The following is a 22,917-nucleotide window of genomic DNA, read 5'->3' on the forward strand; positions in this document are numbered from 1 at the left end:
TTGCTGCCTTCTGCACTGATCTCACAGCTGCTTTTGTACAGAGAGCATTGGGATCTGCTTCTTGCTGCATTTGGTAGAGAAGGCAATAGTACTCATCAGCATGCAGTTCCTCCTGCACATATTTCTCATGTACTCTCTTGCTGGCTCAAGTTCCCTGAAAAATTTTATGAGTTTTATAAAATCCAGCATTAGAAGGATTAAAAAAACACCCTGGATCCTCAGGGCAATGAAAGCACATCCTAAAGAAAGCAGTGAAGAAACAGATCCAAAAATTTTGTGTCCGGCGATTCTGCTAGACAAAGCCATGCCTGACTTGATCAAGTGGTGGCAAGTCTTGGCCCATGTGGAAATTTGGACTAGAAGGAACCTTCAGCACCCCCTTCAAACAGTTGGTTTTGTGATGCTGTGGTTCAGGCTGCAGGAAGACGGGAAGAAGAGACCAGGACCTTCAGCAGAGAGTGGAACTCATAGTCCTCAGTAACTTCTTATCCACTCTGTGTGCTGGGGCACATGCGGTACATGTCTAGTGTGAACTGAACCCGTAGAAAAGGAGCAATGTTCAAATCAGCTGCAAATGAGAATGATGCTTTTCAGCAGGACTCCTCAAAGCCTGACTTTCTGCTAGGTCCCTTCTCCCCTGCCCAGTAGTGGCAGCCAGATCAGAGGCTTAAGGCAGCAGGGGATAAGGAGCAAGAGCAAAGACCCCAAACCTGTGCTAAAACCTGCATGAGATCTAAAACAGGGCCCAGACTGCTCTTGCCTTGCTGTCACAGTGTATCAAGGCAAGGCCTGTAGCATTGTTTGACGTCACTCAGTAAAAGCAACAGGGCTTTGTAGCTTGGTGCTTGCTAGAGCTTTACACTGGGCTAATACCTTTTTTGTCTTTCTGTAAAGAAAGTAGAGGCTGACAGTTTACAAGGCAAATGCCCCTCTCTGTGCCTGAGCAGCAGAAAGCAGTACTGGCACCCACCAATCTACGGAGCGGTGCAGTGAGAGAAACATACAGTGCATAACATCAGGCTCTCCGCAGGCTTGTTATGAGTCTTTGTCTTAACAAAACACACCCCTGGCCACTGTTTTCTACCCCTGTACTGGCAGAAATCTTCCTCAGCAACAGTATGAGCTAGATCAACTGGATCAGTAGCGTGATACAGTTGAAAAATACTCCCAGCTCCAGTGGGAGATGAAACAGGCTGAGGATCAAAAGGCCCTTGAAGAAGGCCAGAAGGCTATTGCTTGAAGAATGGGCTAGAGGAAAGCCCGAGTCTCCAGCCAAGTGCTGTATTTGGCAGATCTGATTCCTCGCCATATCTTGGGTCTCTGTCTATTACTTCGCCATGGGGATGTGCTCAGGCACAGGGGGCAGACAAGTGGTTTTTCCATTCCATGAAGCGTGGGAGGAGCAGTGCTGTTTCCCAAAATTACCAGCATGAAGGCGTCCATCACCTCTGTCTGAGGAGCAGCTGAGCAACTGAAACTAACTGTCAAGAGTAACCTGAACATTTAATTGTGCTCCTTCAGCGAGTTGTTCTCCTGCACCACTGTGCAGGCACTGTGTGGAACAGCAAGTTCATGACTTGGAAAATGCTCACCTCTGCTCCCAAGCACACAGGCTTTTTTTGTCGCTGTCCCAGGCACATAATGAGAGGATTGTCACTGCAGGACATTGAGGGGTAGTGAGTATTTAGGGTTGAAATCGCTTGGAGACAGAGATGTGTGTGCTTGGTGAAACACTAGGGCAAAAGTCTTCAATGTAGGCAGATTTTCCTCAAAAGAGGAAGTTAAATCACAAATGAAACATGAACTCAAGTCCTCTTCTGACCCACAGAGTGACTGAAGATAACATTCTTATTCAGCAAGCCTGATCTTTGGGTGTACCTATGGCAAAACTTGCTCTCCTGACAGATCTCTAAGGCTATTTCGATACCTCCATAATCCCACCTGCTCTGGACTCCTGTCAGCCCTCTGGAGCAATGCAGCTACACGAGATGTGGCTTCTGGCTAGTGCACCAACAGCATCCAGTGCATCAACATGCCTGGAAGCAAGCAGGTGTCAGAAAAGGGATAGGTGAACCTTTGGAGTTTTTATTATTGGTATTGATTGGGTAGCTAGAGGTATGCTTCAGCTTAGCTGAGCCTTAAATTCATCTAGCAAGAGGTGATGTTAGAAAAAAACAATGCTGTGCAGAACTGCAGAGGGTAGTCAAACTGCAGGTGATTAATATGGTGACTTGACAGCTCTTCTATAAATCATATTTATAAACCATAAGAGCAGGCTTTTCCTGCATTCACAACACCAAGGAGTCTGGGGAGAGTGAGCTTCTTTATAAAGACAATAGACCTTGGGAACGGGAGGCCGAGGAGAAGCCTTGACAACAAACCAAAGGATATCCGATCTTCCTGCTTTCACACATTCTCCTAGCTGGGAACACATAGCAGCACAGCGAGGCAGCCTGATGGACGACGGGTAACCCCAGTGGGCTGCCGTGACCCCCGTGGGCCCAGCAGGGAAACACCTGAGGAGCATACTGCCTCTGAAGGTGTGAGATCAGTGTGGCAGTGTCACTGTTGGTTCCCAGAACTGCCTCTGGCCCCAGCTGACCCAGATGAACTGGAACCATCCCCTGGGTGTGATGGCCTTTCCAGAAAGTGGGAGGGCGGGAGAGAGAGTGGGTGCTGCCTCCCCCCGCCAGCTGCACCCCTCCGTGCCAGGGATGCGCAGGGGCCGCGGGCAACTTACTGGGCGCCTCGTGTCCGATGCCCCTTCCCCGCTTCGGCGGGTTCCAACGAGAGAAGAGAGCTGCTTGCCCCCTCCCCCTCCCCCTCCTCCTCCTCCTCTCCCCGCCCCGGGAGGGCGGCGTAAGAGCGCGGGGCAGCCCTGGGCACCCCGGCGCACGGGGGCTCCGCCGCGCCGCCGCCCCGGACCCAGCGCCGCCGGCCGGGGGAACCGGCTGCCCCAGCGCGGCCCACGCAAGCCGGGGGCGGCCCGGCTGGGCGGCGGCACCGCCCCGGGGGTCGCGCAGCCGGGGGCCGGGCCGCGCTGCCCGGCGGAGCGGGGCTCCATCGCTGCCGCTGCCTTTGCCCGCGTCCCGGCGGGGTTTGCGTGACAGCGCCGGGCACTCCCCGCCGCCGGTTTATGTAACCCGCCGCCCGCACCCGGTTATAAAAGGCCGCCAAGGCAGCGCCGCCGCCGGAGCCTCGCTGCCGCCGCTCCGAGGGCCGCGCTAGCCGGGAGGTAACGTGCGGTGCGGTGCGGTGCGGTGCGGTGCGGTGCGGTGCGGTGCGGTGCGGTGCGGTGCGGTGCGGTGCGGTGCGGTGCGGTGCGGTGCGGTGCGGTGCGGCCCTCCGGCGGGCAGCGCTCCTGGCGCGGCGCGGCTCGGCTCGGCTCGGCCGGGGCGCGGGGCTGCCCCGCTGGCAGGCGGGGGTTTGGGGAGGAGAGCGGAGTGTGGTCGGCCGGGTCGGTTCGCGGCTCCGGCTTAGGAGCGGAACCGGCCCGTGGGGCGAGGGTGGGAGACTGGAGGGCCGCTGCTGCCGAGGTGCTGCCGCTGCCTGATCCTACCTGTAGCCTCTGCTAAGCTTTTCCCATCCTCCTGTCGCCCTTGCACATACCTGCAGCAGTGGTTTAGCTTGCCAGCATTACTCAGGAGCTTTGCGAAAACCCGTATAAAAGGGTTTATGGTGTAATAAACTACAGAACCTATCCGTAACAGTTGTGAGATATACAAGACAATCAAGCGTTCAAAAGTCTAACCAGGTCTTTGCCCCTGGTGTCACTGTTATCTGGACTGTTTTTTTCTCCTGATCTGTTGCGCAACAATTCGAGCATATAAACCTTCTCTTGCTGATGTAACCAGCCAATCCTCGTTTCCCATAAGCAAGGCATTCCCCGGGGGCTACCAGTCTTAGACTTCAGGATGTGTCCAAGCTAAATAACCCTTCCTTCTCCCCACCACTTTTATTTTACTTATACAGGAAAAAACGACGGCAACTTCTTGAGCTTTAAGTGATAGGAAGAGGCAGAGAGGAAAGGGCAATTCCTGTTTCTTTAAATCTGGCTCTTGTAGTTCCAGTTTCTTAAAAGGATGACCATCTCTCTCCCTGAGAAATCCACTACTTCTGCAGTGGTGGGTATTGTTGGTCCTACTCCCTCTCAGTCCTGGGAGGCAAGAAGGGCAGATGGTGGGAAAAGGACGATCAGTGGGATACATCTACCTTTCCACAAAACTCAAGTAACCAGCAAAGGATGTCTCTGTGGACAGTTCTCTCTTTTTGCTCTCTTAGTTAGCCTGGTGACCTCCTCGGCTTTCCGCAACATCTCAGTAAATTTTTAGCTTTCCAGCAAATACCGTCATGCCAGCACCTAGAAGGGAAGTAAATGATTAGGCTAACTTGTGTTAGTCTAACCTGTCGTGTTCAATTTCTGGAAGGGGCATGTATTAATTCCTCTCTTCCTTGCTGTAGTTCCCTGGAAGGGGGACAGGAAGGTCTATGGCTGTGAGGTCACCTGGCTAAAAGGCAGGGTACAAGTTATACCCAGGCCTTGCACAGGCTGCAGAGCTTGGGGACTGCAGAGTTTCCAAGTTCTTCACATGCAACATTAAGGCAAGAACTTCAAACGTTTTCTTTCTTTTTAAATGAGTGAAGAGATCCGAACTTGGTGTCCATCAGTTACAGCAACAGAAAGGGAAGGAGTCCCTTGACAAAAGAGCTCTGCTGCTGTGACTAGTAAGTGAATCAATATTAATGGTTGCACCTGTATTGATATATTTCCTGCTATGTAGGCTCTGATGCATGCACAGGAAGAACAGTTCCTTCCCTTTGCTGTTCACATGTCCTCACTTTCAGGTGCTCCCATCCTAAGTTACAGAGGCATCTTATCTGCTTAAACCAGAATGCTTTATAACTTTGTTATTACAAACAGACATCATATTTAATTTTCCTTAATGTATCAGTGTGTACCATATTTTTCCTTCCTGTGTCATGTCCCCGATTTCTCCCTGTGGGAGGGGGGAATCCTACTGTTCTTCAGGGTAAATGGTGCCTGCAGGCAAATCCAAGTTTCTCTTCCTATTTGTAGTTGTGAAGTATCTTGCCACTGGTGTGACTGAAACATAAGCAACACGTGTAGTTGTTACTTTAATCATGTCGGTACCTCTGAAACAAACTTGTGCCAGCAAACAAGGTGCATGTGACTGGCATTCATTTTCATAAGCACAACCATTTTTCTTCCTGTGGTTCTTCGTACAGATTCATTAATAGGTTTTCTCTGCTGGCTTTGTGGGGGTGTGTGTGTGGGTAAACATGTTACGCCTGAAGGATGGGAGCTTGAGTCTCTTTAGCTTAAGTGGTAGCAGCTTGCATTTCTAGTCCCCACTGTGTTGAGCAAGACCGTGACCATCACAGATGGGCTTGTTTTTTACTTCATTAGATGCTCTTTGAGCTAGCATCACTCCAAGAACATACATGTCTTATTCTTAAAGGCTATGTCTATTGTTCCAAATCTGTGGGTTTCCGTGCCTTTGGGGACTACTGGATGTCTTCCAGTGAGGATGTCCATCCTTTTGGAAACTTGGCACCTGTAAGGATTGGTATGGTGTGCATGAAGTTGCTTTTCCAAGATGCTTTCTGCAGAAATCTTTGCTCACGTCTCCTTTCCCTGCATGTTTTTGTGTTCTTTGTCTCAACAGATGGGAACTGCTCAAAACAACAGTGACCTCAAAAAACTCCATGCAGTGGAGCTTGACCTATGTAACAAGGACATGATGGCAGACACATTTGATCACAGCATTATTTCTGTTGGAGAAGAGGAAGGAGCAGGCAATTTCCAACGTTCTTTTCCAACACGAGAGTCCCTCCGATCCCCTCGGGGCTCTGTTGTGAGTTTCCATAATATCCAGTACTCCGTTAAGCAGTCCAGTGGATTCCTATGTAAACGGAAAACTGTGGAAAAGAAGATCCTTCATAATGTTTAGTAAGTTCTTAAATAAAATACCAGAGGGTAGGAATTAATCTGCTGCTGTGAATCAGTGACCTCAATGTCACCTTCCAGATCCAGCTGTGCTGGTAAAGAAATGACTACCCTCCTGTCAGTCTGCAGTTCCTGTGAACACTTTCTAATTTGATTTTAGGAATAATAGCTGGGATATAGCTGGAGCAGTTTCAGTTATTGATCTGAGCAAATTAGGACCAAACTTGAGTGAACTCTTCTGCCAGAAGATCTGAGGGTTCCCTTAACTATGGTTCGAGCTGCAGTTGGAGGAAATGAACAGCAGAGAGGAGTTGTTTCTTCTTTTCAAGACCCAGCTCAGCAGGGAAGACAATTTCTGTCTTTTGTAGATTGCTTTTTATGTCCAGCTCTGGTTCTGTTCTGACTGGCAGTCTGGGACAAGAAGGGAAAAATGCTTATTGATTTCAGATTTAAGGAGAAGTTTTTAATAATCTCTAAGTTTTCCTTTCAACAGCATTTTGTTCACACCTTACCTCTACTATGAGCTGCATGTGAACAGTCCTCCATTTGGAAATAACTCTTTCCTTCTTCCAGTGGCATTATGAAGCCAGGCTTGAATGCTATCCTGGGGCCAACAGGGAGCGGTAAATCTTCGTGAGTAATTTCTTTTGCTCCTTCAAATGGACAGTCAGCTGTTCAAAGAGGATTTGGGGTTCTGAGGGTTGGGGGAGATGTGAGGGATCTGCAGGCTCAGACCTTTGCATGCCTGTGAGAAATCTGGTGATGTGTTTTGACCTCATGTCCCTCTATTGGCTTTGCTGGAGTTCTTGCCCTGCAGCGGTGTCACACCCCTCATCTGCTCCAATTGGTGGTCCATATTACTGCAGTCATTTTTGGTGGTGGCCTGAGTTAAGATACCAGGCTCAACTGGCGTGACTGGAGCTTAGTTGTAGGCTCTGTCCTAGACCTGTAATGGAGTCGGGGGTGTGTGTGTGCAAGCTCCCTTGGGGAAGGAGAGATACCATCCCCTGTGAAGTCACTGCAGCAAGACTTCCTTGAAGATGCTAGGCCAAACCCCTCTCTGACAACTGACAGAAATACGGTGTAATGTGAGTCTGTAGGATGCTCTGGATCCTCAGCTTGGCTGTGGCCTGGTGGTGGGGGTGCACATGTGCTTGGGTTCTTTGGATGAAAGCACAGAGAAATACCATGCAGACGATCTCCAGCCAGTTCTGATGCTGTTTTCTCTCCTGTATAACCATGGTAAGAGAGCTCTTTGTCACTCTCTGCCTTTGAGAATGTCAGAGACTGGCAAATATGGCGAGGATTCACACAGGTGTGTCTTTGTGATGACCCTTGATCTTCCTCTCTAAGGAGACTGCTGGCTAATCAGGATGTTTTCAAGAGCAGCACTTGATCAGGGCGGTGTTTACTTAGCTAGCAGACAGGCTGGCCTCTGCATTGGCAGTAAGGAGAATCCAGTGATATGTTAAAACAAAATGACTTTATAGAATTAATCTTAACTCTAGTCTTGTTTATACCCATTTGGATTAATTTCCTTGAGATCAAAGTTCTGGCTGGAGAGCAGACTGCAGCTACTCGGCAGGGTGCTTTTGTCTCTGTGCATTTGAGGTTAGCTGTTAATACAGAGACTGAGTTTATGTCTGTAAGGGGTTGACTGCTGTGAATTGTGAGGGTCTGTGTACTACCATAATGCCGTGGCACACCTTGTGCTGGAAAATCCTGTATCTACACCAGACTTTCTGTACAAAGAGCTAAAGCCCCCAGAGTAGAGGAAGCCCCTTCTGTGCTCTTTGGTTTGCAGCATGTCATGAGCAGGCTGTGAGTGCAGTCCTTACTGGTGGTACTTATCCAGTCAAAGGTAAAAGCAGCTGTAATGGCAAAATCTAATGCCTGGTGTTTGTCTGAAGTCTCCTAGATGTGCTGGCTGCCAGAAAGGACCCAGCAGGCCTGTCTGGAGAAGTGCTTATAGATGGCATCCCACAACCTCCAAACTTCAAGTGCATCTCAGGATACGTTGTGCAGGTGAGTAACTGCATTCAGTGAAGTCCTGGGAGCCCTTGGGAGGGAGAACCGCGTGAGATGAGCAAAGCATGAACTACTAGGTTAGTTAATTTTCAATGATCTCTACAGAGTCTAATTTGATAACTCAGATGTTACAGTATTCAGTATTTTTCTGACAAATCCTTTGACAAGAGGATCAAATCGTTACTCTAACCAAGTCAAGCAGGAAGGTGTTTGTCTTCCCAAAGCCACATGGATGCCCAAACCACTGGACTACTGTGGCTTGTTCTTTGGGCTCTGCCCTGAAGTACTAGCAAGGGTTTAAAAAAAATAAAAAGGTGAGGAAAAAACCCCACAACACCCAAAATCCCTTGTTGTAAAACTCAGAAGCAGTTCTGGCTGGCAGAAGTACCTTTAAGCTATCAGGCAATAATTCTAGGAAGTAAATAGATCCCTGCTGTTCTTCCTCTGATTCTGGCTGGCTGGGACAGAGCTTCGTTGCACTTGGAGACAGGAAAAGACAGATGAATCTGCGGAAGTGGGTGGAGGCCTGGACCAATAATAGACCCTCAAAGCCCTGGGGGAGCTGAGGAGAAGGGGATTCTTGGCAGCCATACGAGAAGCCAAATCTGGAAACCATCCAGGCTTCTGACTGCAGGCAGATGTGAAATAGGCAGCTTTCCTGAAAGCTGCCAGCTGGGGGGCTCTGCAAGGATGCATGTGACGAGTCTGATGCTGAGTCTTGATCCTGCAGGTCAAACATCCCCAAATCCTCAGTGTTTCAGGAATGGCCAGGAAGTTTCTTGCAAGTGGTCCCAGTTTGAGGCATTTGTCTGTCAAATGCCCAAAGCAACCAAACTTAACCTTAAAATGATAGGCAACTAGGTGAGACATTAAATGGTCTCTCTCCCCTCCCACCCCTATGCAGTACTCCCTAGATCAATAAAGGTGGCCCAAAGACTACAAACAACACTTAAAGCCTAAATACATAAATACATACATACTTACAGGGTCAGTTTTATGCAGGTGAGCATATAGACATGCTAAGTCATGTGTTATCCCTATAAAACTGCTGGTGGTCTCTCCACTCATGCCTTCAAGTGAGGGTGTCATGCCACAGTTTGTTACATTTGGTATTAAGGTAGCTTAAATTCAGTTTAATTTCCAGTGTGTTGACTTAACAGTTGTACTGGTGGGTCTGAGGATGGGAAATGGGAGGCTAGGGTGAGAGACTGAGGGTGTGTGGGGAGGGAAGTGATGGTAGGAAATCCCTAAACCAGCTTTGGCAGCAAGGCCAGTTTATCATAACACTACACCCTGAGTAATCTGTCACATACTTCTAGCACAGCAGCATGTTCAATCTTCCTCTTAACTCCAGTGCCAAACGTGGTTGGCTGGCACATCCTTTGTGCTGCTGATCAACTACATCTGATGTGGAAGGAGTCCCAAAGCAGGCAAGAACCTGCTGCCCTGCAGCTTAGGGGCTGTGTCTTCCAAAACGGCCCTAGGTTTGAAAAGTGCCTGATTAACAGGCATGTTTCTCAGCAGCTGCCCAGTGTTGCAGCCCTTCTCCCATCATATGGTGGGATGCAGAATTGGCTCCAATATCAAAGCAGGGGTGATGGAGAGGCAAGGAGCTCTGGTTGGACCTGACGTCAACTCTGTTTGGCTCGTGGTTGTTACAGGTTGGTGTGGGCTCCCCAGATGTTTGTCAACTGGATAGATTTGATTCTTACTCAAAATGCATATGACTCTTGAAGCTTTTCTAAAGGTGTAGCCCTGAGCGTCTCTACCTTGAACACTGAGCACTAGCAATGTTCTTTGGCTTCAGCTGGACTGACAGAAGTTTAACTCTTTACAAAACCAGCTGCCAGCTCTCCTGCTCTGCCTCCCTTTGGCTGGTAAGGAAAATGCATGTGCAGTACAAAATGGTACTCTCTGCACTTGAATTCCTGAGCCTGAAAGCAGACTGAGGTGGTGCTTGGTGTAAGCTGGGAACCTGCAGAGCTGCATTCTCCTCTTGACTGCAACTGAATGACCTTGAATTTCACGTCATGTAAGTTTTGAAGCAGGGGTTGTCCCTCAGTCCAGTTTCCACTGTAGCCTACAAACACCTTGTCCAGCAACTGCCACTACAGGGACTCTGGTGCCCAGTTGGGTAGCTGAGAAGGAGGCTGTCCAACTGTCCATTTGTACTGTTTTCAGGATGACGTTGTCATGGGCACAATGACGGTGAGGGAGAATCTGCACTTCTCTGCTGCCCTGCGACTCCCCAGCTCCATCAGTGTTAAAGAGAAGGAAGAGCGAGTCACCCAGATAATCAGTGAGCTGGGATTAACCAAAGTGGCTGATGCTAAGGTGAGCAGTGAGAATACCTTTCTCAGAAATCATACTACCTCTGCAAACTGAACTACTTGACTGGGCAGTATGGCGTATGTAGTGCAGCTACACTAAGCTAAGCAGGAACCTGACTAAACCGTATTGCACACAAGAAATCAGTCTCCAGCTCAGGAGGTAGCTTGGAAAGAGGTATGTGTATTTGCTACTAAAAGGGGAAGATTTTGGGCCATGTCCAGCATGTTGTATAAGTTCAGAGGGGAAAAAGTCACCTAGTCATTGCTCCTTGGAAAGCTGCTCAGTCATTTCCCGGCTTTGTGGGACAAGACAGGGAAATTGTTTTTACAGTGCTGAAAGCTGTAAGGTGTAAGCATCAAAGCTGGGCTATGATGGAGAAATTCTGTGCAGAGCTTGTTCCTCCCAGCAGCATTTTTACTCTTCCTTTACTTTTACTTTACTTAGCCCACTCTCACTTGAGCAGCAGGTGAGCTACAAACAAAAGGCATCCCTGAACACCAATGCCACCTCTGACTGCTGTGGCCTCATTCTGGCTTTTCCTTGTCAGTGTCATCCTTGTTCCCTGAAGTCATAAGGTGCCTGGTACCTCTGAAAATCAGGCTCTGCTTACTGCTACACAGTCCCTCACACTGAGTCAGATCCATCATCTGCTGCTGGCCCTAGAGTTCACTAATGGGACTCTGAAAATGAAAAGGGCTGCTGGGTGTGGAGAGCTCTGACCTCCAGACCACACACTGACTAGGTCTTGTTGCAAGTACCTGATTTCTTCTGCTTGTAGGTAGGAACCGAATTGATCCGAGGAGTGTCTGGAGGGGAACGGAAGAGAACCAACATTGGGATGGAGCTCATCACAGAGCCACCAGTCCTTTTTCTGGATGAGCCAACAACTGGCCTTGATGCCAGCACAGCCAATGCAGTCCTCACCCTCTTGAAGAAGTAAGAGTCAGTTCTTCAGGGCTTTGCTGCAATTTTGTTGTCAGCTCATTAGTAAAAAAAGGAATGCTGTTATAACTGAGTAGCTACAGTGCTCTTTTTAAAAAGAAAAAAAAAAAAGCTAGACAAATAGACTCAGAAGTGGTAGTAAATTATTTATTTGGGTCTTGTCCAAAGCCTTTTGAAGTTAATGGGAATCTTTCCACAGCAAGGATTGGATTGGAGCCCAAAAAGCAGATGTAGCTTGGACAGCTTCCCTTTGCCACAGAGAGGGGTGGACTGGGAGGTCAGGCCTTGTAATCATAATTTCTTGGCCTTCCAGCTGAGTCTATTACAAAGTCTCTTCCTCCACTCTGGCAACAGCCTTGAACTCAGATTGGGCTTCACCTGCAGATTTGCCATCAGTGTTTACCCTCAGTGTTTACCTTCGTCTCCTGTGTTTTGGAGATGAACTGTCTTCTGGTACAAAGAGGGCCAAACGAGGCTTATTTAATGAGAATAAGTTCCTAACCCTCCTCCTGGGTTTGTAGCATGTTGTCTGGTTTTGCTTGGAGGGACAGTTTGCTCTGCTCTTTGTGGATAGAGGTCTTTGATCGGCAAGGATACTTGTTGGGCATCAGTGCTAAAGCAGTTGAAAAAGCATCTGACAAACCTGAAGGAAAAGTAGTTTTGACTTTCCTAGAGAGTAAATCTTCAGCAAAAGAGCTAAAAGAAATCTCAGCTGGCTAGACTTCCACAGCCTGCTGTGTAAAGCCTGGTACTGCCATTGAGTGCAGTAGGACTGTTCCAGTTAGTCAAGTTGAAGCCTGGTATAGAAAACATGTAAGGAGGGTTTGTACACAGATGTGGCCTCAAACTTCGCTAGCTACAGACAACATCATACTTTGTCTACTTGGACTGCAATGATGGTGTCTTGTAATGATGGATGCTGTCTTGAAGGTCTTGCAGGCAGCATCTGACACAGTGACAGAGAAGGGGGAGCTACAGCTTTTCCGGGTTGAGATCCTGAGAAGCTGACAAGTATTTGTCTTGGATTTGGATACTTATTCTTTGCTTGGGTTAACATGACCTTTCTGAAATGCAAAGTGTGGTATATTTGAGAGATGTTTTGTTTCTATTTCAGGCTCTCAAGAAGAGGGCGAACCATCATATTTTCCATCCATCAGCCCCGCTATTCCATATTCAAGCTGTTTGACAGTCTGACATTACTAGCTTTGGGAAAGGTGCTGTACCATGGTCCTGCAAAGCAGGCCCTGGAGTACTTTAGTTCTATTGGTAAGTCTTCTGTGCCAAAAGCAAAGGCAACTGGCTAATGAGTTTAATCTGTGGGTAGATTCTTACCCTAGCACTGGATAATGGTCCTGTGCTGTTTTATCACTAGGATACTAGGGGTTGTACACATGCAGTCTGAACAGTGTTATGGTAGAACAGGAAAAAACCCCAAATTATGAAAATGAAATTTTTCAGGCAACACAGACCATGGCTCTCCTGCCTTTGTTTTGCCTTGCATCAGGACAAGACCCCAGAATTGCTTGGAATTTAGAAGCATGATGCACAACAGGCAAGATGAGGCTTGTAGTTCTACTGGGCCTAGGTGGCAGACCCAGTGGGTTTTGAACCACAGCCTGCAGATTGTCAGCAATCTGTAGGGGCTGATCCAGGGATCTACTCTAGTCTCAATGCAGGCGGGAGACTGAGAGGACAAAATCATGATGTGTCTTAAGATGGGTTAATAATTGCACTGTTGGGTAGCTGCCACCTCTCCAAGTAAGCAGGGTGAGGGTTTCTGACTATAATGGACAAAGAATGTGGAGTGGATTTCCAATCTAGTCTAGATGCAGCCATGGACACATTGGATTGTAAGCTTCCCCTGGCTTTACGGGAGATGCTTTAACCAATCTCAGTACATCTACTCCTCCTCTTAGTATCCCGCCTCACTTCCTTTCTCACAGGAATGCTATAAAATAAGAATACTTGCTTTTTTTGTTTTTCTCCTCATCCCATAGCTAGAACCATATTATAAGAAGCCACTCTTGGACAGCCATTTCTCTTCCTTGTGACCAAGGAAACACAAGCAAGAGTTGAGCTTCTAGAGCAAGCATCTGAGGCTGTAGAGCAGACATCCAGCAAGATCTACTGAGGAACTGTGTGTCTTTCAGAGTGGGATGTGGTTGAACAGCACTGGGAAGAAGGCAAGGGTTGTCCATGCTGAGCTGTGTAGAAGCAATTTACAGATTTCTCCTCATCTGAAATCAGTGGAGAATAAGCAACTTTGAAGCTCTGTACCATAGATAGAACCATAGATACCTCAGATTCACCATCTCCTAAATCCTGCCCATTTTACTGCTGTAAACTAATGCTTATGGAAAGCAGTGAAGTTTTCTTGTAACAGGGTTGTGGAAGAGTGATATAGTATTAGACCTGACCTTCCAAGCTGTGCTCTGTGCAATACAAACATGTTGCATGTGTGTGGGTTTGGTTTTGTTTTTTGTTTTTTTTTTTAAGGATATGAATGTGAACCCTTCAACAATCCAGCTGACTTCTTCCTTGATATCATAAATGGTGATTCAACTGCTGTGGCAGCAAGCAAGGAAGATCACAGACCTGTGGACACAGGAAAAGGTAAATTGTGAAGGAGAAATCCACTGTTGGCTGGTGTAGAAGAGAAGTTGTTTGTGGTGACAGCAAGCTTTTATTCTCCAGATTTCTGCCAGTCTAAGGGCACTTCATTATCTTTTTATCTTTCCTACTAATAGATATGCTTTGCTTTGGGCTTCTTTAAAGACCTCAGAAAACTTTTAAAAGGGATTTTTTTTTTCTTCCTTCAGTAGTATAGGAGCACAGTGATAGATATCAGTAATTTACAAAACGTGTTGGTAAGACTGAAAAACTAGAATTGCTTAGTCTCAAGAGACAGCTGACAGAAGGCAGAAGTTTTTAGTCACATAAGAGGCTGCTGCAGAGTAGAGAGGATAGATAGGCTAAGGGCTAATGGATTTACAGGGCAGTTAGAAAGACTGGAACTAGAATAGAGAACAAACTCTCTAACAATGTAGTGAGTGAGATGTTGGGAAATATTTGTTTGGGGATGTGGTAGCATATCCATGACTGAAGGATTATAAGGGAACAGTTTTTGTAATGGAGCTTTTTGGGGATGGGGAAACGGATCAGAGTAAATATTGATATCCCCAAAATTCAGTGAAACAAAGGTTTTCTGGTGCCTTATTCTAAGAATATGGCCTTTTTTATGCCACAAAGAACAGGCAGATTAGCTAGGTTGGATTAAAACTGGAGGGAAACCCTCTCACTAAAGCTAGCCTCTTAAGCTCAGAGCTAAGGCTTGAACAATTCAAATTCTCTTGGGCATTTCTGCTTTTTTCATTCACCCTCCAAAGTGGCTGAGCATGTTGATGGGCCATGTCTGAAGGCAGGGTTCATGGGGAATCACAAGCCATATCTTGTCTTTCTTACTCAGAGGTAAGCAATGAAAATGGAGTGGCAGAAGATAATGTGGATGGCAGTGTGGTAGATGTGCTGCACCAGAAATATCTCAACTCCAGCCTGTATCAGAGCACAAAGGAAGCACTGGGGAAAGTGGAGCTTGGACAGGGAAGCAAGCAGATTGTATCCAAGCAGGGGCATGAGATTACCTATGCAAATGGATTCCTCACCCAGCTGTACTGGGTGTCCAAGCGTTCCCTGAAAAACCTCATCAGGAACCCACAGGCCTCTGTTGCACAAGTAGGTAACAACTGCTAAAAGTCTCAGACTCCCTCTGCGCTCAGTCCCACAATCTGCAGTTTGTAGGACAGACTTTTGTTTTCAAAGGCAGCTAGGGAAACAGAAAAGTACTGTGCCACTGCCACTTAAGTGGAGTGAGATGCCCAGCTGCCTTTGTTGCTTTTGAAAAAAATCTCCATTGTAGTGTAGCACAAGGACACTGCACTGAAGATTGGGGAGTGGGGGGAAATGCTCTGTTCTCTGGTTCACATGCGGAGTTTCTAGGGTGATGTTAATTTTGTGCCTCACTTGAAATTTTAAGCTATGTTATCCTTTAAGTGTGGTTCTACTAACCCTTCCCAGCCAAAGAAGATCAGAGGAAGGAGAAAAGTGAAGAAGATAAACTTGGAAAATTTGCCATAAGGCTTTTAATTGTGTGTGTCATAGGTATACATTGACTAACAACAGCAAAGTTTTAGGCAGGTGTGAATCTTAAACCCTGCATATGCCTTAATAATAAGTTTGTCCTTATTTACTTATCTGAAGGACTCCTTTTATTCCCTTTCTTCTTTCCACTTCTAGATTGCAGTGACCATAATTCTAGCCTTGGTTGTGGGTGCTATCTTTTTCGGCGTAAAATTGGATCGAAGTGGCATTCAGAATCGGTAGGTTGGAAAGCCACAGCTTTTCTTATTTTTCTATCTGTAGAAGACAGGTTTCAGCCACAGGGAAGGCCTTGGGATCCACTTGGACCACAAAGGAGGGCTGGGTTCACAAGCCTCAATGCACTGCAGCATGGTATTGCCGGAGGTCCTAAGGGGACTGCAGTTCTGTTGGGCTCGCACATATATACAAAGGAGATGTGAAAGGGAAGATAAAGGAATAAACCTGGTTTTACAGATAAGATCTACAGCAGCACAATTAAATATCTCGATTCTGTGGACAGAGACAGAAAAGCAATGACTTGATGGCGTGATGATGTCTGAGGCTGCCAGTGTTGATCTAGGCTGTTTCCTCACTTTTTGTCTGTTCTGTTTTGCCTTCTAGGGTTGGATCCTTGTTTTTTGTCACCACAAACCAGTGTTTTTCCAGTGTCTCTGCAATCGAGCTGTTCATCAGAGACAAGAAACTATTTGTGTAAGTAGTGAGGCACTTAGACTGTCTCATACCCTGGATTGAGGCAGGGAGAGTATCTTACAGGCTAAACAAAATTATTTCAACCTAAGATTTGATTGCTCCCTTGCAACATCAGATTGCATCAGTAATGCTAAATTGGTCTGTTGAGCAGGGAGCTGAAATGCTAAGAGGTGGAGGAAGGAGGCGAGAAATAAAATGCCTTTACTTGCTCACTGTGTCACAGTTTATTGAGAAGTGCTTTTCCTACCCACTTTTGGTAATAGTTGTTCTTGAAGTCTGCCTGTGAATCCTGCAAACTGTGAACCCTGCCTGCCCTCTTGCTGACAGGGTTGAGACACTGTCTTGCAGTGGTCCTGAAGTGGTAAGTCTATGCAAAGATGATGGGAGAGTTCTTAGAAAAGCTTCACAAGGGATGCGCATGAAGATGGCTGCTGGCTGGCTTACAAGAGCTCCCTAATAATCAAGCGCATCTCTCTGTCTATATATATCTGTGTTTGTATATCTATGGGAAAGTGTGTAGATATAACATACATACATTTATATATACATGTATGTTGAAAAAATAGTTTGGAATAGCCTTCAGCTCATGGGATGAAAGGGCAAGAGACAGATCCTATGCAGTAAAGAGGAAATTGGAGATTTTTGCCTGGAATGCACACGTCCACCCACAGGTTGCTCACAGCAGCTTAGTATTGCCTTTAACAGCTGCTCAGGAGTGAATCTCACCCACACTGACATTTCTTGCCAGTCTGCTCTGCTTACCAGCTTAGCTTACCAGCTGTGTCAATGGGGATTTTGGCACCTCCCTATTAAAGCATCTTTTCATGAGCTCCATTAAGCAGCAAAATAATCATATTGACATTTAAATGCCCTGTGAACTAGAGGTGAGTTGATGTCCTAAAGGTCATTGTTGGGTATCATTCCTTCTCCCCTGGAAGCAGCTGTATGAGTTAGCTGTGGATGAAGTGTTCCTCCAGTTAACAGCAGTCTAACACTTTCCCATGTTCTTGTATTAAGGGTCATTCTCTTTGAAAAGAGATTTAGGAGCTTTTTCCAATATGCTACTTAGCAGTCACATAGCCTTTCATTCACTTTCCTTGGAGGGCTCCCAGTATGACTGCAGGGCCTGTGAGATAGATCAGCCCTTGCTTTACAGAGTGGGAAGTGATAGCACAGAGACAATAAGCAACTTGCATATAGAGAAGGAGTCAGTGGTAGAGAGAGCAGGAAACTGAATCAGGATAAATCAGACACGCATGCTGAGCCTGCTTTCTAGATAACCTCTAAACCTGTACAACTCCCCTCCTTCCTGTCCTCGCAGCCATCAGTACACCAGTGGATATTACCGTGTGTCTGCCTACTTCCTGGCCTTGATGATAGGAGATCTGCTGCCCATGAGAACTGCTCCAGCCATCATATTCTCATGCATCAGTTACTGGATGATTGGTAAAGAATTGATGCTTTCGTTGAACCTGTCATCTTCCAACACATTTGGTTTCTGACTTAGTCAGTTTAATTCCTGTATCTATAACACAAAACTAGTTGAACCTTCAATTGATTTAAAAGCTTGGCATCATAACTTCAGAGGACTCTGGGGCAGGGGCAGAGACACCAGCAATCTAAGACAGGGACCTGCTTGACCACATCTTTCGGTAATGCTCTTTGGGCCTTTGGAGCATGCATAGTTCCTGCCAACTCCAGACTTGGTCTTTCTTCCTGCTTTCCCTGTCTTGTATAGGAGTCCAAGGGTACCTATTATGGGATTCATAATGCGGTTGTTTACCGGACTCTTTCCTTTCTGTTTTTTGACAGGATACCAAGCTGTTGCAGGCCAGTTCTTCTTCTTCATGCTGACCCTGGTATTGGTGTCCTACACTGCCACGGCCATGTCTCTGGCTATCAGTGCTGGGATGGATATGGTGGCTGTGGCCAATCTGCTCATCACTATTTGTTTTGTCCTGATGCTTGTAAGTATACAAGGGTGTGTGTGCTCCTTTAGTGGAGCTGAGGAAGCAGCTGAGACAGGCTGAAAGGACTGGGTTGAGCCAGCCCTAAGCAGGCTGAGAATCCACAGTCCAGTAGCATGTCAGCCCCATGCCTGTGATTTTATTGTCAGTGTAGTCAAAGATGTACTTCTGCCGGCTTGTAATCTAAGGGTCAAATCATTGCTCAGTTGCAATTCAGTAGGTGTGATGCCACCAGAGCTTTGAAAGAGTGTGCCCCAAAAAAGTGTTTGGGTTTTTTTTAAATCATCCTTACAAAAATTGATTTAAAAAACATCTTGTAATTCCAGTATTAGAAATCTAAGTGATCAACTAGATCACTTAAAAGGAAAAAGTCTTGAAACAAGCTTTAGATCAATTGACTTTATTGCATTAATTTTTGTTGCCCAGTGGGATTAGCAGCATTCAGTATTGCCCATGGGTTCCAGAAATTGCTTCAATAATCTTCTTCAAGGACTTCTAAGGAAGAGAACAAGTGAGAGAGAAAGGAATTTTGACTACTCATAGATAAGGGATGTGAATTCTTTTTCAAGGAGATAATGTTAGTGATGAAACTTCTTGACTGTGAGGCCTATCAAGTTACCTTAGCATAAAAAGTACCTCCTGTCAGGTGGTTCCTGGTAGCTGTCTGTGTACATATTCTAAGCTCACAGCTCACCACTTGTTCTTCAATTTGCAACTTAACCTGCTTTTGCAGTAAGTTAAGTGATAGTGTATCGCTTCAAATGCTTGCTGGGGGTGAGAAGTATCCATGCGTAGTGAAGGGCAGGTGATGTACATTGAGTTAAGTCACAGTATATAAGGAATGGCATGCACATCCTGAAAGACAGCAGGATAAGCACCCGAAACAGTTGTGATGAAGCACAGCCTGAAGTGCCACGTTTAGCTATGAAGTCCAATTGCGCTAAGAAGTAAAAAAGCAAGCCTTGTTCCAGGCAGGAGAGAGCACAGATAAAAGATGTAGGTGGAGCAGAAAGCTGAAACAGTAACAGCCCTTAAGGTTCCCCATGGTTTCCTTCTTGTTTCTTGACTTCCTCATCTCCCAGTCATCCTTCTTTAGCCTCTGGCTAGCTCTACCATAGGACACACTCCTCCAGAGTAAGAAGTTGTTAGCATGCATGCTTCTTAGCTCATGTGTGGATGTAGAAAACCTTTCTGACCTCTTTGCAAGCAGTTCAGCTGGAGTACTTGGGTGTGCTGTTGGGCCAGTTGGCTGGGACTGCTGCAGGGTTTGAACCCTATGCCTGTAGGCCCAGGCTTAACAGCAGTAGGAGGTGCCTCTATCCCAGTGCACCTCTGCTGGGCAATTGCAGTATCTGTGCAGGAATGGCATTGTTTGCAGTAAAGGGAGTTTGTGACTCATTAGTCTCTTCTGTTCTGTTTCAGATCTTTTCAGGCCTCTTAGTAAACCTCCCTTCTGTAATGGGCTGGCTGAACTGGCTCAAGTACTTCAGCATCCCCCGATACGGCCTTACTGTGAGTAGAAATTAGCATCAGTCTCCTGTGAGTAATGTAGCCACATTGCTGCTTCCTGGAGAGGTTTTGAGTATAAATTAAGTTCTCTTGAAAGTCAGATTTATTTATTTTCCTTGTATGAACATGGTAAAAGAAGAACAAACCAGCCAGCCCCTAAAAGCATGCCAAAGTTAATCTCTGTGTAAGAGATGGAATTTTCAGAGATTGAACAAATCCTTTGTGCCATAAAATTAGTGCCACCTGGACAGCAGCAGAGTGAGCTGTCCAGTGAGGCACTAATTCCTAGCCTGAATAGTGATCCCTATGGTTTAGAATAAAGTCAAATGTTGTATGGCCTCTCCAGAGACTGCTGTTTGGGGGGCCAGTCTGAGGTTAATGACTGTCCAACTGGTTAAAGGATTTACCATAATCCTGAGTGTCTCAGTCTTTGGTGTGGCTTCCTCTGAAGTGAAATATGACTTACTGCCATTTCTGAATAATAAGGAGCTAGGGTACCAGAAAGCTAAGGGTGCAGCTGCTCGAAACACTGTAATTAGACGTAGGAGGTCACCCACTGGTCACAGGTGGGAAGCACAGGTTGTGCTTCCATCTCCTGTCTTCATTCTGGCCAAGCCTATCTGGGATGAATAGTTTTCTATCTCTGAGTAAAAATGAGTTAAATGAATGCCAGAGCAGGGTCGTGTGGGCAGGACCATGTTGACCACCAGTGGAAGAGAGAGGTAGGATCAGAGAGGGGGGGAGATGTGTGAGACTTCCCCTGTTTGGATATCACCGAGATACTTTTATCAGTGTTGCTGAACACGGAAGCGTCCCCTGAGACTGCGGTTAGCCCAGGTTGCCAGTGCAGGGGAACCCTTCCCCTCTTGCCTTGGCTGACTTTGCCATCTGCTTCAGTGCTGGTGCTGGGGTGTATGCATGCAGCCACATGGTTTTCTGGGTCAGTAGATTGACCCAGATGAAAATGGATGAACAGGAACTTGTAGCTGGCAAGACAGAAGCCCGTGGCTCAATCACTGAAATGTAACTTTGAAGCCAAAGACTCAGACACCAAACCATTCTGCACATAGAACTTGGAGCAGTTCCTCAGAAAGGCAGTGATTAAAAGCTTCAAAATAAAAAGGATCATAAACTTACAGTTCCAATGGTGTTATGTGTCTTCTAATAATCAAATTCCTTCGAGATGTTTCAGTTTTAGCACCTCAAATCACTAACTGTAAAAATCTGATGTCTGCCTCTTTCCCTAGGCTCTTCAAGTGAATGAGTTCAGAGATCTCTATTTCTGTGGTGAGAAGAATCCAAATGTTACAGCATCTGTGGGAGATGTAGACAGTTGTCCTCCTGATATTTCAGGAGAAATGTAAGTCTCTAACTCATGGTGCTTCTTGGGCCTGATTTGTGATGGCTTGCTTAGAGAGAAGTCTGACTGTTTCAAATTTTTATATTATTCACAGAATAACCACTCACAGGCCAGTCTCAATAATATGTCCCAAAATAATGTATTTTAGGAGTATGTAATAAAACTTCACAATTACAGAAGAGTGAAGTAGGGATGAAACTTTACTCCTAAAAATAGGCAGATGAGCTAAATTGACTTTTGTCTTTGATAGCCTAGCCCTGGCTTATCAGTTTTCTTAAACAAACCCAGGGCCATTTAGCAATGGAAATGAAATGTGTGGACAGCTACAAAGTTGTTGGTTAGCAGTAGACCTGTGATCAGAAACATGCCTGCCCCTCAGAGCAGAGTTCTAAATATTAACCTCCCTGCAGATACAGCAGCAAGCCAAGGTATCTATCTCCCCGTGCTACTGCCCCATTTGAAATACTCTTGACCATTTTAAGAGTATTGTACAACTTAGGTTGTAGCAACGTAAGTATTTCATGACACATGCTGGAGGGCTGGCAAACTGAGGTTATTGCAGAGAATGGTGCTAGAGCACTGTTTCCACAGCTTTTGGATCCCAAACCCTGCTACAGACCTCCAATGATTGCTGCATGAAACTAATGCTTTTGTACTTACCACAGTTCAATGTGGTTCTGAGGTTTACTCATAAATTGCCAGCTATCTATAAACAACACTTAGGATTGTACCGAAAAATGATGAGAACCAGAGATCTAGATTTGTCCCTTAAGCTTTTTTTAGTGATAGCTTATGAAGTTACTCTATTTCTGTCACCTGTTTTGCAGAGTTGAGGGTTGAAGAATCTTTGTGGAACAGGAATAAAAGTAACTACCTGAAGACTTGCACCACATAGTAATACCAACTTCTTCCCCATGCTTTTCTGCAGGTGTTCTGGCGAAGCATACCTGTGCAGCCAAGGAATCGCACCTACCAACTGGGCAATGTGGGAAAATATAGTGGCTCTCTTCTGCATGACTGTTATCTTCCTTATCATTGCCTATGCGAAACTCCGTTTTATGAGAAAGTTCACATAGACTACTGCAGTGCCTTGCTTTGCAGCTTCTCTAATCTTAAAACTGCAAAGCTTGTTAGGGCGTACTGGAGATTGCCAAAAGATTTCAACTGACTTTACTGGACTTCAGATGGGAACCCTGTCCCCTTGTTTCTGGAGCATGATCTCCACACAACTGTACGATTTTGGTTTTTAAGAAGAAATGCATTAATGTACATTGCGTAAGTGTTTTTTTGTAAGAGAATATAGTTCTCATAATTCCTTAGGTACATATCAAACTGTATATTGTAAAGCATTATTCTTCTGTGGCCAACTTACACAGGAAATGTTCAAAGGGAAACACCTTCATTTGAATATGTGAGCTTCTAAATCACAAGTGGTGTAAGGTGATGATGGCATTTATGCATTGACATGTTGCCCCTTGTTAGTCACATGTGAGGAGAGCCAGAGACCATTCACAGTGTGTTGGAGATGCATTTGAGTTTGAAGTCAGTACAGGGAATGAATGCTCCTTGCCAAGCAAGAACAGTTATACTTCTCAATGGAAGCTACTTGCAGAAACAACTTTTGCTTGATTAAAAACTAAACAGTAGTGGTGTAAGACATCTCGTCTAAGAATAGTGAGAAATATATACTGTTGTACTGTAAAAAAACCCCAAACAAACCACCCCTCCAAACCCTGCCCCCCCCCAGCAAAAAATACATTTACTGCTTAAGAGGAGGGGAGGAAATTCCCTTTTTTCTTTTTTTTTAATAAAAATTTGTATACTTAGCAATGGCAGATCTCTTTAACAGACTTAATGCTTATCTGCACCATTTATACATAGTGGTCCTTATACTATCATCTGAAAAAACTCCTGTAGACAGTGTTGTGGCAACTACAGGACAGACTGTAGCGTGCCAGCAGTTG

General features: G+C 45.9%; 1 protein-coding gene across 4 annotated transcripts; it reads left to right on the top strand.

Moving 5' to 3' along the window:
* The first annotated feature begins 2,908 nt into the window (after positions 1 to 2,908).
* Positions 2,909 to 22,782, top strand: LOC142030197 (broad substrate specificity ATP-binding cassette transporter ABCG2-like). 4 transcript variants are annotated; one of them, XM_075025969.1, is made up of 17 exons: positions 2,909 to 3,235; positions 4,640 to 4,725; positions 5,688 to 5,971; positions 6,542 to 6,601; positions 7,879 to 7,993; positions 10,178 to 10,330; positions 11,106 to 11,263; positions 12,384 to 12,535; positions 13,766 to 13,882; positions 14,736 to 15,001; positions 15,563 to 15,645; positions 16,028 to 16,117; positions 17,439 to 17,563; positions 17,930 to 18,084; positions 19,507 to 19,596; positions 20,841 to 20,953; positions 21,882 to 22,782. In XM_075025969.1, exons 3-17 carry the CDS (start codon positions 5,688 to 5,690, stop codon positions 22,027 to 22,029), a joined length of 2,109 nt encoding a protein of 702 aa, XP_074882070.1. In that variant the 5' UTR covers positions 2,909 to 3,235; positions 4,640 to 4,725; the 3' UTR covers positions 22,030 to 22,782. The 4 variants fall into 4 exon arrangements, with proteins under 4 accessions (XP_074882070.1, XP_074882068.1, XP_074882071.1 ...); XM_075025967.1 differs by lacking the exon at positions 4,640 to 4,725; XM_075025970.1 differs by lacking the exons at positions 2,909 to 3,235; positions 14,736 to 15,001 and having other exon boundaries at positions 3,498 to 4,725; positions 15,561 to 15,645.
* The last annotated feature ends 135 nt before the right edge of the window (positions 22,783 to 22,917 follow it).

This window comes from Buteo buteo, chromosome 4, assembly GCF_964188355.1.
Source record: "Buteo buteo chromosome 4, bButBut1.hap1.1, whole genome shotgun sequence".
NCBI lineage: Eukaryota > Metazoa > Chordata > Aves > Accipitriformes > Accipitridae > Buteo > Buteo buteo.